The following is a 22,958-nucleotide window of genomic DNA, read 5'->3' as shown; positions in this document are numbered from 1 at the left end:
GTGAGCTAATAAAATAAACAAACCAACAAAAATTTTAAAAAAAACTTTTTAAGATATTTTTTTTCAAACTTATGTGCTGATACTGTTCAAATTCAACAACATTTCTGGACCTTGATCTTCCCCTTGACCTTGACCCCTATTTCTCAAATTAAAATTTATTTCCATTTGGAAGAAACTTGATATATTTATCAAATTTTATATGCCTAATACATATTAATCAGGGCTGTATAATATTCAATTGCATCAACATTTCCTGACCATGACCTTCATGTCCTATAGACATATCCAAGTCAATTGAAGGTTAAGACTAAGAAGTAAATTTTAGCCAGAAAGATACAAATTTTGAAAACTTGCACCTAAACCATAACTCTCCCCTTATCCATTAATGATAATTCCGTGTGACATAAAATTCATATTGTAAGAACATTTTCTGTCAGAGTAAATAATTCAAACATTTTTTATTATCAATACATATTTATTGTTTGTAAAGGGCAAGTAAATTAACTTTACAAAAGATAAGCAAAAATAATGTGAATTAATAAAAAATATGAGAAAACCTAGTTCCAAAATCACATGCCCAGCAGCATAAAAATTCTCTCTCATTCAAACAAGAAAATTCTCCAGTTATCCCAATGCAATTTAAAATTCATAAAAGAAAGAACAAAATGAAACTTTCCAAGACTGAACTATAAGCTGAACATGACAGACTAGGGGTGAATTAAGCTTCAATATGTACATTTATTACAGAAGAAAAAATATTTAATAAAAAATGTAAGGGGAAAAAAATTAATGACTAGATATTATCCTTCAGAAATAAATAGTATTACATGTCAATAGATGCCTCTCTAAAATATTCGACGCAATCTTGAAGAAGGGAATTAACTCTTGTTGTTTTATCATCATCATCCATATTTCCAAAAAAAATGACAGTAAAACAAACAATTGGAATTGCCTCAACAAGGAAAATTGCCATGAACTTCAACAATTATGAACAAACCATTTTTAAAGTTCACAACCTTTGAACACTTTGATACACACTTTTAGTTTACAAACAGGAAATTTGGACTCATAAAGCTTCATTATTAACAATTACTGCACAAGTTCAATAGTTAACTTGGATACTGTATACAAGTTCAGGAAAAAAAAGAAAAAAGTACTTAATTAATAGAAAAGAACATTTTAATGACAAATTATTAATCCTCTTAAGTTATAGTATTTCATACAGTACTCATAAACGAAAAACAGTGCACTGCACAAAGTGACTAAGATCTGTTAAAAATAATGATCATATTACAAATAAAATGATATGGAATTATAATTAGATACAACCTTATATAGAGTATATATACACTTAAAATAGAATAACAGCACTTATAATCTGTACATAATGTGGAACACTAACAATATGAGAAAAAACATGGTGGGCACTTCATCTCAGACTCGCCTAATGACGATTATAAAAATATCTCTTCAATTTGATCAATCTGGGTTACCAGCCAACAACGTCATACATTGTTTACAGAATTAATGTACAATATCTTAAAAAATAAAATTTTGAATTCTTTAAAATATTATACTTAGTCACAATTATTTTTTTTAACAATGAATTAATATTTATGATGTGTCTTGCATCACAGAATATTTAGGAATTAATGTCTATAGTGAGCAGAATTTAATCTCCTGATGTCAAAATTTCAGAAATGATATTGCGCTCTGAGTGATTTGATGTCAAAATTATCATTCTACAAATCTGATCATTTTTGGTGGATTTTTTTTGACAAATGTGCATGTAAATACCTAAAGTACACTACATATATCAAATGTATACTCACAGTAACTTACTTCTATACGACTCGGTATAACATATGGATTTTCATAGCAAAGCATAAATACATTCAAACTTGATTTGTTATTATTGCCATGATTGAACAAATACATGTAAACCCCCAACAGCCTACTTGCTTATTTGCATCTCTGTATATCTATGTGGATCTGAAACCACAAATGAGGCAAATGAGCAAAAACTATATCAAACAAATCATACTCCAGTAATTTCATTATGCAGATTTGACAGATCTATCTTTGAAAATCTGCAATATATATCATACTAAAAATAATGGGACTGCACAAGCTTGCAAAAAATCAACATCAAATTTAGATGGAAAAAAAATCATAATCAAAATATTGTGCATGATAGCAGTAAACTATTCTAGTACAGCTCTGCTGTTAAATCTACAACCTATCAATGTCTATACATCAAGATAAAAAAAGTTGAAAAAGTAAAAAAAATCAAAACATAGAAAATTACTTCTTTTTTTTTTTTCAAGGAATAAAAAAGTGAGCAAGTATTGCAGCTTTGATCATGTGAACATTTAATATCTTTTAGTACCCTGAAGTAACTCTGTACAGTTACATGTGATGGTGGTCTAACTAGAGCTTTGCTCTACACACGTAGGCAGGTGGTTCTGTTGATAATGCCAAGCTGTTTTCTTTTTAGCTTCTATTCTATGGTTTCTATTCAGGTGGTAAGGCAAATTTATTTTGATTGATCTAGAGTTATGTTCATTTTTTGTTATAATGCAGTACTTTCTGTTATACGTGGCCTCATTAGCTCCTGATAATCAGGTGGGTCTTTAATTTGTCCCACAGGGGTCCGTAAAAGTTCACCTCCCGTCACTGTGATAGGGTTACTCTGAAATGTATCAAGGAGAAGAAGCATTTATAAATGAACAGCAATTTTTTTCACCAGGCATTATGATTCTGTTGATCATTATGGTATGTGAGTTCATCTTTTATTTGTAACATCATCTCACTCCTGCCTCTGTCAATTACAGAGATACTGGGGGTAGAAGTCTTCATATTTATCAGAAGTAGCGAGATAACTACCATACATAATGAAACCAAGTTTTGAAAAGAAATTCAACAGGTAATTTTGTCAAGCCAGACAAACCTTGTGGAAGTTGATTAAATCTGCTAGACTTCTATGAACTAGTTGGTTGGCTCCAAAGAACTGGTATCCTTGGTCTGAGGTATCAATAAGGAAGTGTTTACAGCGGTCCTCAGCTCGGTAGGAAATCGTGTAGCCCCACACCCGCTCACTCACTCGCACCAGAAAACTACCGAGGGTCAAGTTGAGTAAAAAGTTTTCTGCCTCAAGTCGTGAAATCACCCCTAAAAATTAAAAAAAAAATATGGATTTTTACATGGTTTTCTTTCTTCCTAACTTTATCCATAATTATTATGAAAAATATATGTATATCAGAAAAAAAATTCTGGAGCAGATACAAATAAAGCTAAGTTTAAATGCTGAAAGAAGTTGAACACTATGCTTCAACTACATGTACATCATTATATTCCGAGAACTATAGTAAAACTAAACTAATTTACCATGAAACCATGCAGCCACTTTTCCAGTGCTGGGATCAGTTCCTACTCCTTTGGGCCTCTCCTCCTCGAGGAACCAATCAATCACAGCCTGTTTGTTAGGGGGGCGGGGCGGCCTCTTATTGATTACTTTAGTCATACTTTTCCTCAACTCCTCACTCCTATTCATGACAGAAAGAATATATTTATGAACATATTTATCCTTTTCAAATGTGATAATACATAGCTGTGCTAACCTTAGTCAATATTTTTTTTTTGGGGGGGGGGGGGGGGGGGGTTGAATTCGCACAACTTGGGAATCATTGCAGATAAAATCTTCTAATGTGGATTGTGACAAGGTTTTGTCCTCTTTATTCATTTTAAAAATGTTGATCCCCCAACTGAGGACCCATCCTACGGTTTCCTATTCCAAGGGCCATGAATTGAAAAACTCTTGAGAAAAAGATTTTCAGAGTTTTTCAACTTTGTTGCACTATTGTGGCCCTACCCTTTTACCCATGGGTTAGAATTGAACAATTTGAGCAATGTTGTCACTTCTTGGTTATTAACCCCTGGGTGACAGCCCTTTGGTTTTAATGATGTAGTTGAAAATGATATGCAGACAGATAAGCAGTTAGATAAACAGATAGATGGCTGCTGGACAACACGTGATCAGAAAAACTCAGGCTTACAGCTCAGGTGAGCTGCAGAAGTTTTCGGGAGCTTTAGTGCACAGGATCTTTTGGTTTGAAAAAAGCCCTGTGAGCAGAACACCTTAGGGGGGTGTAGGGGGCCTTTGTGCACAATTTCTTAGGTGATATAGAGAGTATTATGTATAGAAATCTTTGGAGGTATTGGGGATACTTTGTGTGTAGGGCACACAATGAGAGTGTTGGGGGATAATAATACTGACTTGTATGGCAAACTTAATTGTGATGTATTGTGTATACAACATACTTGGGAGGTACAGGGGGTTTAGTATTGGTTCCATTTCCTGAGAATGCTGATACAGCATTTAGAACATTCATGCCAAGTTTTAGTGAGTTCTGGTACTCAATCCTTGCTCGCCTTGCCAGCTCCTTTACTTCTTCCTCTGCCTTTTTCGCTTTCTTCTCTGGAAAATTAGGGATTTTATTTCAATATGTACCATTTTATTTTATATTCAGAAGCTTATACTTTTTAAAGATTCACATTAAATATTTAAAAATCTTGCTATGAAAGTATACAACCCCTTATCAAAAAGAAAACTTTTTCTATTGACATACTTGCATTCCTAAATGACTGTAAAAATGCACCCTCTAACTTATTTCCTGTCCTAATATAAAGCAGTATACCCCTACCCCATTATCAGCCAAATCTATGACATACCCTGTTCCTGCCAGTTTGATTCCACTTCCTTTAAATTCTGTTCCGCTATCTTCTCCATCTCTTCCCTCTTACTCATGTACTCTGTGAAGATTTCAGAACTACGCCGATTCTTCTTCTTCAATAACCTCTCCAATGAGTGTCTCTTATCCTCCGCAAACTTATGCTAAAAATATTAAAAAAATACATATTGAGAGAGAAAATCTTCTTTATACATGTCTTTACAACAATTTAATGTTTGTGTCAAACAAAATATATAGATATTGATATATAGAGATTATATGCTGCTGGGAATCAATCAATTATTACTTTAGATATACAGTGCAGAATCCATAATAATATATTATATATTTTTGGAGTAAAATTTGAACTACATTTGTATAACCTCCAAGTTTGTGCAATACAGAGTGTTTCTGAAACAAACATAAATGTACAAAATCTGAATTGGATAGGGATAAATTGTCATGCATTCTGATCTCCTGGAGGTTTATACTGAGGATGTGTAAACTCATACAAAACTGTATAGCATAATAACTAAAAATATTCAAATAATTTAGCATGTGTCAATTCAAACCTGGTGTTTACAGAGAAATGAAAAACAGAGTTTTGCAACTATCTGCAATCTCACAAAATCATATAGTCCTTAATATTGTGGGTTTTTTTGGTTTTTTTTTCAAATCTTGCAATATTCAATTAACACATTTTAATCATTCAAATCAAAAAAGTATTAAGAATGTGAAGATCTCACAAGCTTTTTTTTTAAATACATTAACGAAGGAAAAAAGCTAAACAATTGTTGGCCATATCTATGTAATCTAACCAACAATAAATCACGGAACACTTTAAATTGCATACTTGCTTTCAAAAGTCAATATTTAGATTTTATGTTTTTGAAACTTTTAATATACTCATCTATATTAAAGTTAATATTTATCTAACTTTAGATCAGACTACATGACCAATAAAGAGTAATTGCTTGGACTTTCACATTTTAGTAAGCAAACATGTTAATGGCAAAGTTGTGTATCTTACCAATAATAAAGGTAAAGTTAAAAAATAATAATAATACTGCATAAAAGTTTACTCATTTACAACATAAAATACAATCAACTTTTATAAAGCAAGACAAACATTTCCAAGCCAAAGACCCATTTAAGATCTACATGTTTCAGCCACTGTAAATCAAAAAGAAGGCAAAAAAAAAAAAAGAAAGAAAAAAACCCTGAAATGAATCTTACAATTAAAAATATAATCTTCTACTAAAGTAATTTTTTAAAAGCCATAAATAACAAGCCATTTACATCCTAGTAAGCTGAAGCATTTTAATTTTTCTAGGAAGTAATATTCAGTGGCAGATCCAGGTTTCTTGAAAAGGAGAGGGGTCCAACAGGTTTTAAAGAATCTGGGGGAGATGTATAAAAAAATGCAATATCTAACTATAAAAAATGGATTTCTTTAATACCGTATATACTTGCCTATAAGTCGGATTTTTGGGAGTTAAAATTTGGTCGAAAACTCTATGTCCGACTTATAGGCAAGTCATAAAAAAGATTTTTTTTTCTTAAGGGTGCAATGTAGTATTTTGTAGCATATCCGACGATTATTATTGAACAAAGTCTGGATTCATTATATCATTTATGTATTCTGAGATATTCTGATGTATTCTATGCATAAACACATGATAAGGTACATGTATTTACATATTTGAAAAACTATATTTTTAATATCTGAAGTGTGCATTTCGGTTTTTTTTATTGATTTAAAATTACATATGAGCATCATTTCTTAAAATGATAAATGAAATCAGGTGAAAAGATCAGAGAATTGATTAAAAATTGTCAACTGATTCTGTCAAAAAGTTGTACCGACTTATAAGCGGGTCAATGGCAAATCCCTATAAAATAATCTCAAAAAAATTATACCAACTTATAGGCGAACCGACTTATAGCAGAGTATACGCAGTATTCATTCCTTTGGTCACAAAGAGGGAGGAAGAGGAGGAGGGGCCCTCTCTTTATCTGCTATTGATATTTGTTATTACTTGGCAAAATCACAATAAGTATTGGATTTATGTGTACACTAAGTAGACAAAAATATACATATTAGTTCACATCCACTACAATAAAACTACATGTACCATGTATATTATGTCACAAATACACCATAAAAGATATTGATATAAATTTAAAAATCAGAGTACAGTGCATGCATGGGGATACAAGAAAACAGTCTTAGTCATCTAAGTAAAAAAATATATTTCTCTTGAAATGTCATGTTACAGAGAGGACTGTTAATAAAATATTTCTTGTGAAGCTAAAGGGAGAGAACTCTGGAAGCAGGCTTTAGATGACTAATTTGACACAAGACAAAGTCAATAAATTCCTACAAAATCTCAATCCTCATGCACCAAAGTCACAATACCTCCATATCATCTAAATCTTGACAACTCCGGCACGCTTTCTGCTGCATTACAAGGGATAAAATGTCAGCATTCTTATGCATAGTCTCATAGTTACAAGACAGACAGAAAACATTCTAGTTACAAGTATACAATGAAAGTCATCAAGATGTTCATCTTTGAAACAATTGTTTAATGGACTTCCATGGAAGAATAAATGTGATTTCTTTGTAGTTTGTAAGATAAAATGCACTGAGTAAACTCTGTTCTGACTTCATACAAACTAGACTTGATAATAAGAAATATACTTTGTATGCAATAAGCAAAGATTGATATGTACATGTACATATTGACAGTTTGTTTATAGGTGTTTTTAACTGACAGAATCAATAATTCAATGAGTACTGATTTCAGAGATAAACAAATTTTTATGATGAAGACATTTACCCGTAACTGTTCCACCCTGATCTTTTCCTCTTCTTCAGCTTTCTGCTTTTCTTCCTCTAACTTTCTGGCCACTTCTCTTGCCTGCTTCAGTGATGCGTATAATTCGGCTTCTTCTCTCTGTTTTCTGTTGGTAAATAGAACACTGTAATGTGGTATATGTTTTAATTATACTTCAAACAAATTGCTTCGTACAAGGATCACCGTGATTCATTTGGTTATCCTAAAATCAATCAAACACAAATTGAAATATAAGAGTAGCTTTACCTATAAAAATTCATTCAGTCCTTGTTAACAACCCGAAATAAAGAAAAGAACAGTGGACAAAGTCACAGGGCACCTTATAAAGAATATAATAATAGCTATTTAGTAGACAGTAAACCTAAGTTCTTCCTCTTTATGTTTTTGTTCCATTTCCAGTCTTTCTTTTTCTTCTTCCAACCTTTTAGCTATCTCTGCTTCTTCTCTCCTCCTGCAAACATTAATCAAATAATATCATTCAAATTCAGTGATTGATAAACAGTTTAATCAATATACAAGTATTATCAAATTTTTTTAATTTTTAAAAATTCTGACCTAAATAATATTAGAATTTGAGAAATAATTTCAATTTATTCATTTATATTTGTACTGTTGAATTGACATTTGAATACCTTTGAATCATAATTCTAATGCAGGCCCTACACAATCAAATTTCTCTCTCTCTCTCACTCTCTCTCTGACACCTGTAAATCTTCCTTGATTTGCTCTCCTCTCCCTCTCTCTCTCTCTCTCTCTCTCTCAACTTTACCTCATTTCCTCTATCTCTCGCTCTGCCTCTTTGAGTGCCTTTTCCTGCCACTCCAGTTCAATCATCTCCTCTATAGACCTGTCATTCTTGTGTTCCCCCATCACCCACACCCACTCCTTCCCATCCTTACCCTGCATGAACTCCACCATCTTCTTACCTATTCCAAAGACAAATAATACAGATAACACATATCTATCTGAGTTGATAGAACCATTCATTGTTCATTGCAATTTTAACAAAATCTTTCTTTTCTTCTTTCAGGTTACATGAAATCAAGGTACAATGAATAAAATGTATGATAATGATGTAAAAATGATTAATAACAAGAGATGTTTGTAAAACACTTATGCCCCCCCCCCCCCAATTGGAATTTTTCAAAGTCCAAGGGGCATAACTCTATCAAAAATGGTGCGATTGTACCCAAAACAGAACTTGACCTAGATATTCAGCCGATAAATCAGTATAGCAAATTTCGTTTCAGTATGTGCAACCTCTGCGAAGAAAATGAACGGAAACTGCAAATAAGTGGAATTTTTCTAAGTCCAAGGGGCATAACTCTGATAAAAATGGTGCAATTGCACCCAAAACAGAACTTAAAATTGGCCTAGATATTAAGCTGACAAATCTGAATAGCAAATTTCATTTCAGTATGTGCAACCACTGCAAAGAAAATGAACTGAAACTGCAAATAAGTGGAATTTTTCAAAGTCCAAGGGGCATAACTCTGACACAAATGGCGTGACTGTACCCAAAACAGAACATGACCTAGATATTCAGCTGATAAATCTGTATAGCAAATTTTGTTTCAGTATGTGCAACATCTGCGAAGAAAATGAACGGAAACTGCAAATAAGTGGAATTTTTCAAAGTCCAAGGAGCATAACTCTGACAAAAATGGTGCGATTGTACCCCAAACAGAATTTGACCTAGATATTTACCTGGTTAATCTGTATACCAAATTTCATTTCAGTATGTGCAACGGTTGTGAAGAAAATGAACAGAAACTAAATGGACCGACAGACCGACATACTGACCGACAGACAGCAGCAAAGCATGAAAGCACAATATGCCCTCCCTTCTTCGAAGGAGGGCATAACAACAATACTTTGGATACTTTTTGATTTTCTTTGGAAGTTGTCTCTCTTATCAGAGAAACATTACTCTTTAGAAGCAAATGAACATTTAAACAAGGGCACCTCAAAGTGGAGCACCCCCTCACAGAAGAGCATATCTATAAATCAAGGCAGCATTTAACATTGATCCAGATGCAAATTACCACAACAAGGACAAACTAAACCACCAACACACAATAAACACATTTCTATTTCCCCTCCAACTCTGTTGCAAGATGACAACAAGTAGTCAAAGTGCAAGGAAAAGTAAATACATGTGATCTACATGTATTTGTAGTTTTAGTGTGTTTGTGTTGTTTCGGATGAACACATCATTGAGATAATTTATTGCAGTCTTGGTACTGTATGTGACATTGAGACTTTTTTAAAACATGCAGTTGCATCCTCTTTTTGCTGCCCACAGTGCAAAACCCCCTCTTTTAAAATTTATAGATATATAGACCAAATTCTGTCAATAAATGTAAAATAGTGATTTGAATTGAAAAGATGATAAAACATAAATTAGTGATCAATATGTAAAGGAAATCTATGATTTTATTTGGGATATACATGTATTGAAAACTTATCAACTGTCATCTTCTATATAAACTATCTTTAAAATAATGAAAGTATTAGGTATTGCAATTTATGAAAGCAGAGCAAAAGATCTTCAATTTAATAAGATTCTATTTCACTTCAATTTCATCGATCTTGCTTTGGAAATCATACATTACAGTGCAAGTATCCCTTTCACAAATTTTTAGCACACAAGTTGATATTGACATTGGAAACTAAAATGTAATTTCAGAAAATATGCTAGTTTGCACTCTGTTTCTTCTAAGTCTAATGTAGTCTCAGCTTCATGAACATTAATCAAAACTCAGTAAAAAGGTTTGAGAATCTGGTATTTTTTATACATACATGTGTGCTATTGATTAAAACTATTTAATTTTCAAGTGATCACTTTTCATTGGCAAACAGCATTCTCACCAGTATTTACATCATGATCAATATGTTACCTAATTTATTTTTTCTTCAATTTATTAATTCACCTGTGTACGAGTATTCTTAATTACAAGTATATTACCAGAAGTCTCTGTCGAGACTGTAGCTCTACTGGTTTGTACTTATAACAAAGGATGAGAAAAGAAGCCATTGCCATCAGACCAAAACTGTAGGAGTAGCATTATAAGGAATTTCAGACATTTCCATTTTTAGTAACAATGGCAACACCGTTCATTGAAATCAAAAACTGATGCACTATTTTATCATTTTATGTATTTAAGTGTAGTCTACTTGTGTTCTAAGTTATATTGAAATCAGACCAAAACTGTAGGAGGAGTAGCATTTTAAAGGAATTTCACAGAAAAATCTATTTTTAGTATTCATGGCAACACCGTTCATCAAAATCAAAACCGATGCACTATTCTATGTATTTTAGTGTAGTCTACTTGTGTGCTAAGTTATATTGAAATCAGATCAAAACTGTAGGAGGAGTAACATTTTAAGGGAATTTCACAGAAAATTCTATTTTTAGTAACCATGGCAACACCGTTCATCGAAATCAAAACCGATGCACTATTTTATGTATCTTAATGTAGTGTACTTGTGTGCCAAGTTGTACTGAAATAAGATCAAAACTGTAGGAGGAGTAGCATTTAAAAGGAATTTCACAGAAAATTCTATTTTTAGTAACCATGGCAACACCGTTCATCGAAATCAAAACCGATGCTCTATTTTATGTATCTAAGTGTAGTCTACTTGTGTGCCAAGTTATATTGAAATCAGATCAAAACTGTAGAAGGAGTAGTGTTTTAAAGGAATTTCACAGAAAATTCTATTTTTAGTAACCACGGCAACATCGTTCATTCAAATCAAAAATCTATGCACTATTTTATGTATCTTAGTGTAGTCTACTTGTGTGCCAAGTTATATTGAAATCAAACCAAAACTGTAGGAGGAGTAGCAATTTAAAGGAATTTCAGAGAAAATTCTATTTTTAGTAACCATGGCAACACCGTTCATCGAAATCAAAAACCGATGCTCTATTTTATGTATCTTAGTGTAGTCTACGTGTATGCCAAGTTATATTGAAATCAGACCAAAACTGTAGGAGGAGTAGCGTTTTGAAAAATTGTTTACAGACAGACGGACAGACAGACAGACAGACGGACGGACGCCGGACGCATTACTATCGCATAAGCTCTTCTGGTCTCTGACCAGTAGAGCTAAAAATACTAGGTTCATATCCACAGATATCTAGTGACTTTTCCCCCCAATTTAAAAAATATTATTTATAAAATTTCCTGTACTTTAAATTTTTCATTCAATTCATAATTCATAATCATTATTCAATTTATTATATCTTTAATAGTCAAATTTTTAATGCCTCTTCAAGTAATTTCAATTTGAAATCAAAATTTTATGTTAATTGGTCATGAAATGAAATTGAATAAAAACAAGTGCTTGAGTGAAATACTTGCAGATTACCTTATTGTAAATGTATAAAGGATGAGTTTATTTGCCTGGAATATTAAAGATACAAAGAAACTTGTATAATTTTACATAAAAATTGGATTAACAGAGATTGATACATGTATACTGAATTTCAATTTAATATGTGCAACCTCCGCAAAGAAAATGAACAAAAACTGTAAATAATAGGAAGTTTTCTAAGTCCAACGAACATAACTCTATCCAAAATGACTCAATCATACCCAAAACAAAAATTGACCTAGATATTCTAATGATAAACATGTACACTGAATTTCATTTTAATATGTGCAACTTCTGCAAACAAAATGGACAGAAACTGCAAATATGAATTGGAATTTTTCTAAGACAAAGGGGAATAACTCTGTCTAAAATAGCTTGATTGTACTCGAAACAGAAATTAACCTTGACACTCATATCAGGCCATCCTTAAAAAATTGTTTTTTTGCGGTAACGCGCCTCATCATTTTAGGTGTGAGTAGGTAGGTAGGCCTTTTTTTTTTTTTTTTTTTTTTTTTGAGAATAAATGTCAGAAATTAATTTCGATTATATAGAGGTATTAACTATGTCTTAGATTTCACCTTACTATAAAGCAAAAGAAAATTAAAGCATTCTAAATGAATTCAATCTTTTTATTGCTGAAATATCACAACACATCAGGCCTCATCAGTTCTTTTTTGGCAACCGACAAATGTGATTTTTCCCACGAGATTTACATTCCCTGCACATGGGGAGTACAACCCTGTACTTTCTCAAAAGGTCCTGATCATCTATGATGTCGACGGAGGACGCACAAAAGCAGCAGACATCTTTACGGGCAACAGCATTGGCAGAGTAATACGCTATTTCCACAGGTGTAGTACAGGCCAACTGAAGTCTGACAAAGACTGTGCCTTGCAGACTATCTCCTGAAAATATAAAGAATATGAGGCCTGATTATCAAAATGCATTGCTTTTAACAGAGTTTTATCTTACATTATAAATTGTAAACATTTTCAATTTTTAAATACACATGTAGTATTTAAATCAATGAATCATACCATCAGGTGTAATTAAGGAGCCACATGTATACATATATCGCTCCAACACTCTAGTGAGACTTCTTTCTTCCCTCGCAGTTAAGTGCTTGCGACTGTAAATACACCTGGGCTTCTTACACTCCAAACATGTCACCGTTTTACGAACATTCTGTGCAACCAATATCCGGTTTGGACAACCCTAACAGAAATGCATAAATACACAAATAAATTCTCTACCAACTTTTCAACATTCAAGCCAGGAAGTCATTTTAAGTTTTCATAAAATCATTACACGTAGATCAAATAATTTGTCTGATACCTGGTGCTCTTCTGCTACTCTAGCAAGTGGCATATTTATCCTAGAGGGCATGTCCTCTTCTGTGGTATTGGTCCCTATGACATCATGGAATTTCTTGTAATGCTGGGGATCATCAGGATTGATCACTGGATCTGGAAGAAATGGCGGCAGTTCTCCACTGGAATTACGCACAGGCCTACAGCAACCTAGGTCCTCACATTTCCTCACCTATTATTACACAAAAAGTTCAATCGCATTTTAAATTCATTTATTTAATTACTGTGTCAAATGACAAATTCTATAGGATTCTCAGTAACTGTTTTCTTTTTAAACTAAACTTCTTGATTTTAATTTTACATTTTAATATATCTATTAAGAATACCAGTTTTCAGACATATGTATAAACATTTATAGTTCTTTTTATTTTAACTTTTACATGTCATAAAATTTGATAGTTTAGATCAAATTTGAATAGTGAATAATTATTTAATTCAAAACATACTAGGATTTTAATTAGTTATATTTTATATCATAAGTGTAAAAGAAGGGGAAAGTGACAAAGAAAGCCTGGGCATTTACCAGATATTAAAGAAATGAGGAAACAGTTAAGCATTTTATGAATAAGAGACAGATTTACAATATAGTTAGTTTCTAGCACACACAAAATGATATAAACATGCATTATTAATAGCCTGACACCATCTCTACTCTTTGGAATACCTACCTTTTTCACCAAACCTATGTATATTTCAAATAACAATTAAAATTAATGTTGCATATTAAAACATTGTTTGCAAAATATTAGATATCTCAAGTGTTGTTTATATATTTAATAAATGTTTACCTGGAATATGTAGTTCCTCTCCACACAATGTTTCTCTACAAATGATTTGAAACCATTAACTTTCCTCAAATCAGCTTGAGTGTACTTCCCTAGTGTCATATTTGGATCAATAAAATCAAACACTTTTGACTCATATCCTTGAATGTTCTCTTTAGATGCTGGCTCGCATGGCATAAATGGTTTTCCTTTTAATTGAACCCTACTAGTTCTATCATTGAGCTGATTTGTGATACTTTCAAGACTTTGAATCCAAGCCTCTTCTAATCCTCTTTCCCTTTCTGCTTTTTTCCTGATGTCCGTCATTGAATTACATGACCTTAACAGCTGTTCAAAGTGACTACTCATTTCTGATCTGTGAAGGGCGATGTTTTGATACGCCAAGTTCAGAAGGCTCATAATCCGTTCAGCAGGGTTGGCCCAGGAGTGTCCAGGAGCAGTTCGTGCAGCAATAAGTATATCCAAGTCGAGTAACTTGAACAAAATGATGAGAGACAATTTGACAGCTCCATATGTTGTCCGATGGTCTGGACCTCCATCAGTGTATAACATCAATATTGGTTTAGTATTCCCATCCAGAATTTTATATAATTCTGCAGCATGCCGAAATGGAGTGGATGGTTGAAAAACCGAGTCCTTTAGTGTCACATATACCTGTCCTCTGTAAAATGTATCTGTGCGAGACCCACTTTCAGGTATATCTACAACCAAAGCCACTGATGGAGTCAAAGAACCCTTTGAAGCCACATCATGATCTAGAGCACATAAAGCTGTGGATACTGGCACAATGCTTTTCTTTCCTCTCACACCACTAGATATTGCTAAACCAGGTTCTCCATAATCTATCTTAGCCTTATCATCAAGACAAATAAAGCATGTTTCATCTCTGTTCATCACACTATACTCCCTCATGTTCAGAAATATGGCTGCACAATAATGTTCATCAACATGGGATGCTCTCAGTTGTCTGGACTGCACTTTATGCTGCAAGTTTATTCTTCCCTTGTATAACTTAGCAGTTTCTACATAAGAATTTTTTGGCACAAAGGCAAAAAGTACAGTGCTCTCTGAGGGTATTGGTGTTCCATCTGGGCACTTCTTTGCTGTTTGTTCTATCAAATCTCGTACAGAGATATATTTGCTAAAATGTGCAACATCACCATGCCGACGTTCATCTGCCGCAGTTACTGTAGAAACTTCCTCATCCAACTTCTTGAAAAACACATCAAATGTATCATCTGGTCGACCCTTGTTCAAAGTTCTCATGTCTATCACCATATCATAATCTTCAGACAAAATTGCCTGTCTCAGTCTGGCATCTATGCTTGGGTTCTGTGATGCTGTAGCATCTAATGTCAAATCAGAGTACATAGCTCTCAGTATATAATCTGGGATGTGGACAAATCGCTGATAGGTTTTCTTAAATTCTCGTCTCATTTCTTGAGTATGATATTCTGGTAACCTGCCCTCAAGGATTTTATGAATTCTGGTTGCTGATGAAATCATTTCGGTGGTTGACCTGTCATCGGGTGCTCTCCACAAAAAAATAACTTTCCCAAGTCCTGATCCTGGGTCATATTCTAAGACATCAACAGCAAAAGGAAATGTCATTTCAGCTACAAACCTAACTTTCTGCATTTTGTTTGAAAAGGGTTCTTTGATATGTAATTGCTCGTCAAAGTATATTGGTGTATATTCTTCGGATTCTTTGAGAACTTGCTCTAGAATGAAATATTTTTCCACAGGTTTGTCAGTCGAGGGTAAGTTTCTCACAACAGAATGTGTACCTACTTGCCGCACAGGATGAGACAAGGATTGTCGAAATTTCTGCTGAACATTTGATTCATCGAGGTAGGCAGCGTATGTCTGTAAACAAATGGACAGCTTCTGCAATTCGCTAGCTGTGTTTGTCCACTGACTGGCATAGGTTGATGATGACAGTCGAAATAATAGACTGGAGTGCCGCTTAAGTTCATTAGCGCTCAAACTTGGTGGTGCTTTTCTTTTCTTCTTGAAATCATCATAACCATTATACTTTTCAAATCTGAAATTTATATATCTTCAATGTTTTAAACAATTTAACTAAAAATGTGCATTTCTGACATACTTGTTCAAATTCTTTTAAAGTAACAATACAATACATGTATTTTAAAATTGATTCTATTAAACAATATTTGGATGCACGTAAATTATCTTCCGCAATTTATATTATTTGAGCTAATATTTTGAATTTAAAATGTACCTTTCAGGAATTTTGTTTGTACTTTTCCCATTGATTTTCATATGGTGGGCATCGATGTACCACAGGGCATCAATGATGATCATCATTTGTTGTTTTACATCTGCAGCTATCATATGTGCAGGAAACTTTATGTCGTTCATGTCATTTAAGACATCGTTATAAAGACGGTCCTTTGCTATTGGGAAAATAAAATGACATTATTGAAGACCCAATCTTTTTAAAAGATAAAATTTTAAAAAGTAAATTTCACATAGATATAAATTGTTTTAATGTAGGGCATACATTATAATCAACTTACCACTGTACCTAGCTTTATCAGTAGGTATAGGGGGAGGCCTTTTCATTTCGACTGCTGCTTTCATAAGCACATCAAAGGCGCTCCTTGTTCCATGATCTTTCAGGGCATCAGTTTTAGATATATCTTCATATTCTATTTCAATCGTGACATGTTTCAAGTTTTTGTCAAATTCATGCACAAGTTTTATCATGTCGTAAGGACATGGATTAAAAGATTCGGTTCCATTTGCCTTACAAACTTTAACTTTAGCGACTTTTTCGAATTTCTCGTCAATACCACGTGGAATATCGTCCGCCACCGCTTCCGTGACTATCTCGTACACATCGTACCATCTGTCGGTTAGGCGAAACTGACGCACAGCATTTTGAACCAGTGTTTTAGATATTTTCCCTTTCAATTTTACTGTGACTGAAAGAACTGTACTGTCAATAATTTCCAAAACCTTCTTGGAAGCCATCATTAGATTTCTAGAACACGAAAACGTTTTATAATATTATAATACTTGGGGGAAAGATAAAGCGTCCGTGTAACCGAGGCGTAAAAAATATCAATCGGATAAAAACGGCGTAAGTGCAATAAACACGTAAAAAAAATCAATCGGATAAAAACGGAAAACGGATACGTAAAAAAAAAAAAGATTTTTTTTGAACCTATAAAAAAAATCCAGTCGGGTGGATTTTGGTGAGTCGGTCGCGTTACCGCAAAAAAACAATTTTTTAAGGATGGCCTCATGAATATGTATCCCAGTTTCACATTTCAGTATGTGAAACCACTGAGAAGAAAATGAACGGAAACTTGGTGGACCGAAAATGCGCTGTCCATAAAAGAGGATACAGTGAGGTCAAGGTCAAAAGGACCATAAGGTCAGAATATAAAATCACAATTGAATACTCTTTCCAATACATATCAGTGCATGAATTTTGGTTAACATACAGTATCTTGAATATTTTCTTTGAAATTGAAGTAAATGCAAAGTTTGGTGAAGGGATAGTGAAAGAACAGAAAAAAAATCAAGTTTAACATGACAAACACCAAATGCCCAGCCAAATTCATAACAAGGTATAGTGATAAATTGAGTTTTCTACTAGTTTTTGAGCAAGCAAGTCAAAGTTTCCATTCACATGCCCTTAGAATAACTGGATTATGAAAGTTTATATCTATCCCTGAATTAATCTAATTTTATAATTCATTGTTTTATATTAGACACAACAAAAAAACAGGGAACTAAAAATCTGAAACATGGATTCCTATGATTCTAACATTCTTATTTTTTTTAATGTACCTTTCTTGGGTTTTCGTGGAATCTTCTCAGTTTGATTATTCTTTTCATGTTCATCATATCTCCTGACCTGCTCCTGTAATTAACCCAAGCCATAAGACATCAAAGCAAATGTTATTACTGTAAACTTAAATTTCTTAACTCGACAACTTCTTGTAAAATGTTTAAATGTGATACATAATCCAAAAATATTTTGCAACTTTGCTAGCCAAGGGTTTTCGGTCCACTCTGATCCCCAAGAGAGAAAACTCTTGGCTAGCGGTCAAAGATAAACCCACTTGTTTTAGAAGCTAGCTTATCTTGGCTTACCTCCCTTATTGTAACAATTATGGTTTACCCCCCTTAGTTTGACAATCATGACTTACCTCCCTTATTTTGACAAACAGTATGGCCTTCTGTTCGTCTGACAGCTCGGCCAGGAGGTCAGGGTCCACTGTCATTGTTTGTAGGATTTGTCTCAGCATGATGGCAGCTTACTGACCTATCAACCAAAGACCAACTCTTAGTCAAAGTCTTAAATCAGTCTAAAATCATTCCAATTTGTCCCTTTCTCTCTGCATCTTTTAACACTTTACTGATATATATACTGCGGTACTATCAGGTTTTAACATATGCACTCTGCATTCTTTCTTCTCTCAAGAAATTTACAAGTATTACAACTAGTTAAAACATATGGATGCTTTATCAGCACATCTCAGAGGATATACAGCAACACTATCACAAACAAGGAAAGATATTGTCAGTATATACTTGTGAGTAAAAACTTCCTAATTATTTTTCCCATTGAACTTCATATCTTCCTTGTGCTTCAGTGTCCAACTTATCTTAAACACTTGTAACTGTGAAGTGTTGTCTAAGGACATCACAAGCTGCACATGTATAATAACTGGAAAATGATTAAAAATTGAGAAAAATCAATCAAAACTTAACAAATTGTAATTTTTTTTCACAGACACATAATCATGATATAATGTTCAAATCTGAGATACGGTTTTAGTTAAATTAACTTGAGCTGTACAGAGATGATATTACATAAAAAATTTAACAAAGGTTTCAAATTACAGTAAACATGGTAGAACCTTCTACATAGTTTGCTGAATTAGTACATCTAAATTATCAAACCATGCTTGTTATAAATTTTACATGGATACATACTTTTAGCCCTCTATCTCCGGTAATTAGCATACTCAAATGAGCAGGAAACTTCCCGTTTATTGTTTGCAGATTAGATATAATTAGTATTTAATTGATTTCAAATAGGAAGCAAACTCAAATTTAAATTGGTGAAAACTGAAGGTCCCTATACATGTATAACAATTAATTTTTTGCTCTCTTTTAGATTCTCAGAGATTTATAAAAAAAAATTTAAACAATGAGACAAAAATAGAAATAAAAACAAGCAACTGTGTGTCGAGACAGGAAGTCGAGAGTCTACCAGAAATCAGATCAGGATATGTCTTTGATTTCCCCATACTGTGTTCTCCTGTGACTTATGTGTGATGTGTCTATCCTCCTTCTGTCAGTTTCTTATCTTACGAGGCTCCAAACAATCCCATCAAATGATTCACAGTCAATATCTCTCCATGTGTACACCTGGTACCCCAAGAATTCTCACTCTTTACCCACTAATTAGTAATTAGCACGAGGTATCTGGGACCAGGGGAAAAACTCTGTGAATGTGCAGTTTATCGTAATTTCTACAATGTTATAATGGAAGCAGGGAATGTAAAAATGTATGTCTTTGGAATTTCTGGGTTGTTTTTCTTTTCATCTTGAGAGCAGAGGATATGTTTTGATCTGAGGGATTGATAAGAAATGAAATACACACATTTGCACTTTTTCCCGCATTAACTGAATTCTCACCAAAATATATTAGTCAGCTGGGTATAGTAATGAATGAAACATACGGAGTGGAAGAGAAGTAAATGTTAATATTTTATTTAACAGAGATGCCTACATAACTTTGTTCTCATGTTACTGGTAAATCACCCAAAACCAAACAATGGTTACCTATTAATGTTGAACTGAATCATTTCAGAAATGTGTGACATTGTGCAATACTAGACAAGTAGCATGTTTTGTGCAACATATGACGTGTAAAATTTTGTTTGTGACGGCAGACACATGTGGATACAATTCAATGTTTTCCAAATTTCATGTTATAAAAAGAAACAGCTTAGTTTACATATCAACTATGTTCTTTATGGCAAAGACCTAACACATAATGCGATAAACATTACATTTCTCTAGCTTCTTTCACAACATCATCAATTCCTGAATGAAAAGTGGTCAAGTAATTGCTTTGTTGAAATACAATATGTTAACAATTCGAGCAGCATGTAGACCTGGTGGATATCAGCCCGAGTGGCTCAGTGGTACAGCACCTGACTAGAACTGCAGGGGTTCAAGGTTCGATTCCCAGTCCGGCTATATATATTTTATGGATTTCTCTTTTCCTTTAGCAATATCAACACCTGCCACATCTATTATTCAATATTTTTTGAGTTGCTGATCAAAGAAGTTACAGAAACTTTTGCTTGTATAAAAAGATGTAAGGGTTTATGTATAAGTAGCACTCCATTCCTTATATTAGTTATTCCATATTCGCTGTCATTCAACAGCTTCGATAGCTTAGTGAGACAAGTACCTGACCAAGGTGATTGATTGATTGATTGATTGTATATTGCTTAACATCCCTCTCGAGGAATGCTGGACAACTCGCCCCCAAGACAAGTCGCCCCCAAGACAACTCGCCACCTTTTCAGGACAACTCGCCCCCAATTTAGGACAACTCGCCCCCTGTTAAGACAACTCGCCCCCAGGTTAAGATAACTCGCCCCCAGCTTTAAGAAAGCAAATTGGGGGCGATATTTTTTTTATATAAATGTATATATTTTTTATTTAATATATATATTTTCATATTATTTCGATATTTATTTTTATTTTAAATGTTTCTGGTGTTAGTTACGCTAAAAAATTGTACTCCTCTCCTCACGTGAGATGCCTGAAAAAGAAATATGTTTTAGATTAAATTCATCAATATTTGCATTTATGCGGTCATTTATACCTATAACATTGCGCTTAAAAAAGGAGAAGATACGATTAATATAATTTTTTTCTATGAAATTAAAATGTTTATTTTTTATATAATATTAAGTATATTTTTTTATTGAATTATTTGAATGTGATTTTATATTTTAAATTATTTGTTTCCAACTCAAGCTTTCTTGAATTCTTCATCACTTTAAGGTTTTAAGTTGCTTCGGAGCTTGGATACACCATATTTTTTTTTTATCAACTGTATATACGTAATTTTCGAGGCTTGCATGCTCTAATTCTTCATTACTTTAAAGCTGCTTTGGAGCTTGGACAAGCCAATTTTTGGTCAACTAAATATACATAATTTTCTTGGCTTGCTTGTCCTAATTGACTCAGGACAACTCGCCCCCAAGACAACTCGTACAAAAAAGATCCCTCCCTGCTCAATGGCCCTATATTTTACTCATATGTAGACCCCACCACTTGTTGGTGGAGAGCTGCAAATGTTGTCCTATACTCGGCACTCAGGGCCATTGAGCAGGGAGGGATCTTTTTTGTTCCAGCACCTACTGCGACACAGGACCTCGGTTGATATGGTCTCATCCGAAGGAGCGGTCTCCACGTCCCACAGTGGGATTCGACCCCGCAACGTAAGGATTGACTCCTTACTTCGCAACTCTAGAGCAGACCAAGGTGAAGGTACCGGGTTTGATTCTCAACAGTATCACATTCCTTTTTTATAATATGAAAATAAACTAAGTCTTAATAAAAAATCTTAATTTTTTTCTTTAATACATGGACAGGAAGGAGAATATGAATAGCCTTTAACAAATTTTGCTTCAATGTAATTTGCAACTCTCCATTCCTGAAAAATAATTGAGCTCCCAAACAAGAGTGACGTCACAGGTGGATCAGTAGAAAAAAGTAATTAATTTATTTGCAGTAGGCCTATTAGTAATCATGGTAATTATCTTCTGCAATGAGCTACAATGTATATAGATGTCTCTTGAAGTAGAAGTATGATATTTATAACCAGTTTTGTCCAGTAAAATTAATAAATACTTCAACTTCTGCACTTCTAAACAAAATTTACCTCATTTAAATTTCTGACACTTCACAACTGATACCTGAGGTTTTCTTTTCACATTCTAATCATGCTAATTAGGCTAACTACTTGCATTTTACATAGCCCTGCCCTTGCCAATATTTTCACTCGCATGCCAAAAACAAAGTGAGCAAATGAGTGGCCTCCTCACACCCACTAAATGAATTCTCGGTAGACTTGAATAACAAAATATTCCAAATGGTTTGACACAGACAGCTGTGTTCGAGGTCGAGTTAAAATGATCTTGTTGTCGTACTTACGCTTTGAACTAAGCGACCAATGCCCTGCAAATAAGACTAATGCACCATTTTCAAACAAAGTCTTCTGCAGTCTAACGTAACTTCACATATTTATTCTGCTTCCAGTCTCATGCGAACGGCACATTCGTTTTCTACTTCCACTTTAGTCTTTACCAAAACTTCCTGTTGGTGGCGCTGCGCACCCGGAAGAATATTCAATGGCGGGAAATTCAATCTATCAAAAAGGGGGACCAATCCCGTAAACTTTAGACAGAGAAAATTTAGTGTCATTTTATCATCCTCTTGAAGAAATAAAGAGTACAATTCCTTGAATAATTCTCCACAAGAGTAGTTTATTCTGGAGCTGTTTAAAAAGAGCCTAAAAATATCGTTGGCCCCTAAATAAATTAATGCTCTCGCGAAGATTTTCCCCTAATTCCTAACAATTGCTGCTAAATTTGTCTTGTAAACTATTTGACACCATTGTATGCCTTTTTATGCTTCAATAGTTCAATTTGGTTATGGAGATAATCCTCCTTCAATCATACAATATGTAAAAAAAAAAAAAAAACTCAGTCATGCTTTTCAAGAAAATTCAGTTTATAAAAAAAAATTAATAAACAACTAAAAAGA

At 33.6% G+C, this 22,958-nt stretch overlaps 2 protein-coding genes across 3 annotated transcripts; both read right to left on the bottom strand.

The window, feature by feature from the left end:
• Positions 1-454: 454 nt before the first annotated feature.
• On the bottom strand, positions 455-22,523 carry LOC134265666 (SH2 domain-containing protein 4B-like). 2 transcript variants are annotated; one of them, XM_062747888.1, is made up of 12 exons: positions 22,347-22,523; positions 18,308-18,423; positions 17,946-18,018; positions 8,361-8,517; positions 7,953-8,042; positions 7,574-7,697; positions 7,150-7,191; positions 4,732-4,894; positions 4,321-4,477; positions 3,388-3,545; positions 2,951-3,171; positions 455-2,692 (listed from the first exon to the last, which is right to left on the bottom strand). In XM_062747888.1, exons 2-12 carry the CDS (start codon positions 18,404-18,406, stop codon positions 2,573-2,575), a joined length of 1,404 nt encoding a protein of 467 aa, XP_062603872.1. In that variant the 5' UTR covers positions 18,407-18,423; positions 22,347-22,523; the 3' UTR covers positions 455-2,572. The 2 variants fall into 2 exon arrangements, with proteins under 2 accessions (XP_062603872.1, XP_062603877.1); XM_062747893.1 differs by lacking the exon at positions 7,150-7,191 and having other exon boundaries at positions 22,347-22,521.
• LOC134265655 (uncharacterized) lies at positions 12,584-15,882 on the bottom strand. The gene is made up of 5 exons (XM_062747880.1): positions 14,127-15,882; positions 14,007-14,020; positions 13,304-13,510; positions 13,006-13,183; positions 12,584-12,873 (listed from the first exon to the last, which is right to left on the bottom strand). The coding sequence occupies exons 1-2, from the start codon at positions 15,759-15,761 to the stop codon at positions 14,012-14,014; spliced, it is 1,644 nt and encodes a 547-aa protein (XP_062603864.1). The 5' UTR covers positions 15,762-15,882; the 3' UTR covers positions 12,584-12,873; positions 13,006-13,183; positions 13,304-13,510; positions 14,007-14,011.
• Positions 22,524-22,958: the final 435 nt, after the last annotated feature.

Source organism: Saccostrea cucullata, unplaced genomic scaffold, assembly GCF_032062105.1.
Source record: "Saccostrea cucullata isolate Sc308-1 unplaced genomic scaffold, CSIRO_AGI_Scuc_v1 ctg157, whole genome shotgun sequence".
In the NCBI taxonomy this organism is placed as follows: domain Eukaryota; kingdom Metazoa; phylum Mollusca; class Bivalvia; order Ostreida; family Ostreidae; genus Saccostrea; species Saccostrea cuccullata.
The sequence above is the reverse complement of the archived record's forward strand: the minus strand, read 5'-3'. Positions and strand labels throughout refer to the sequence as shown.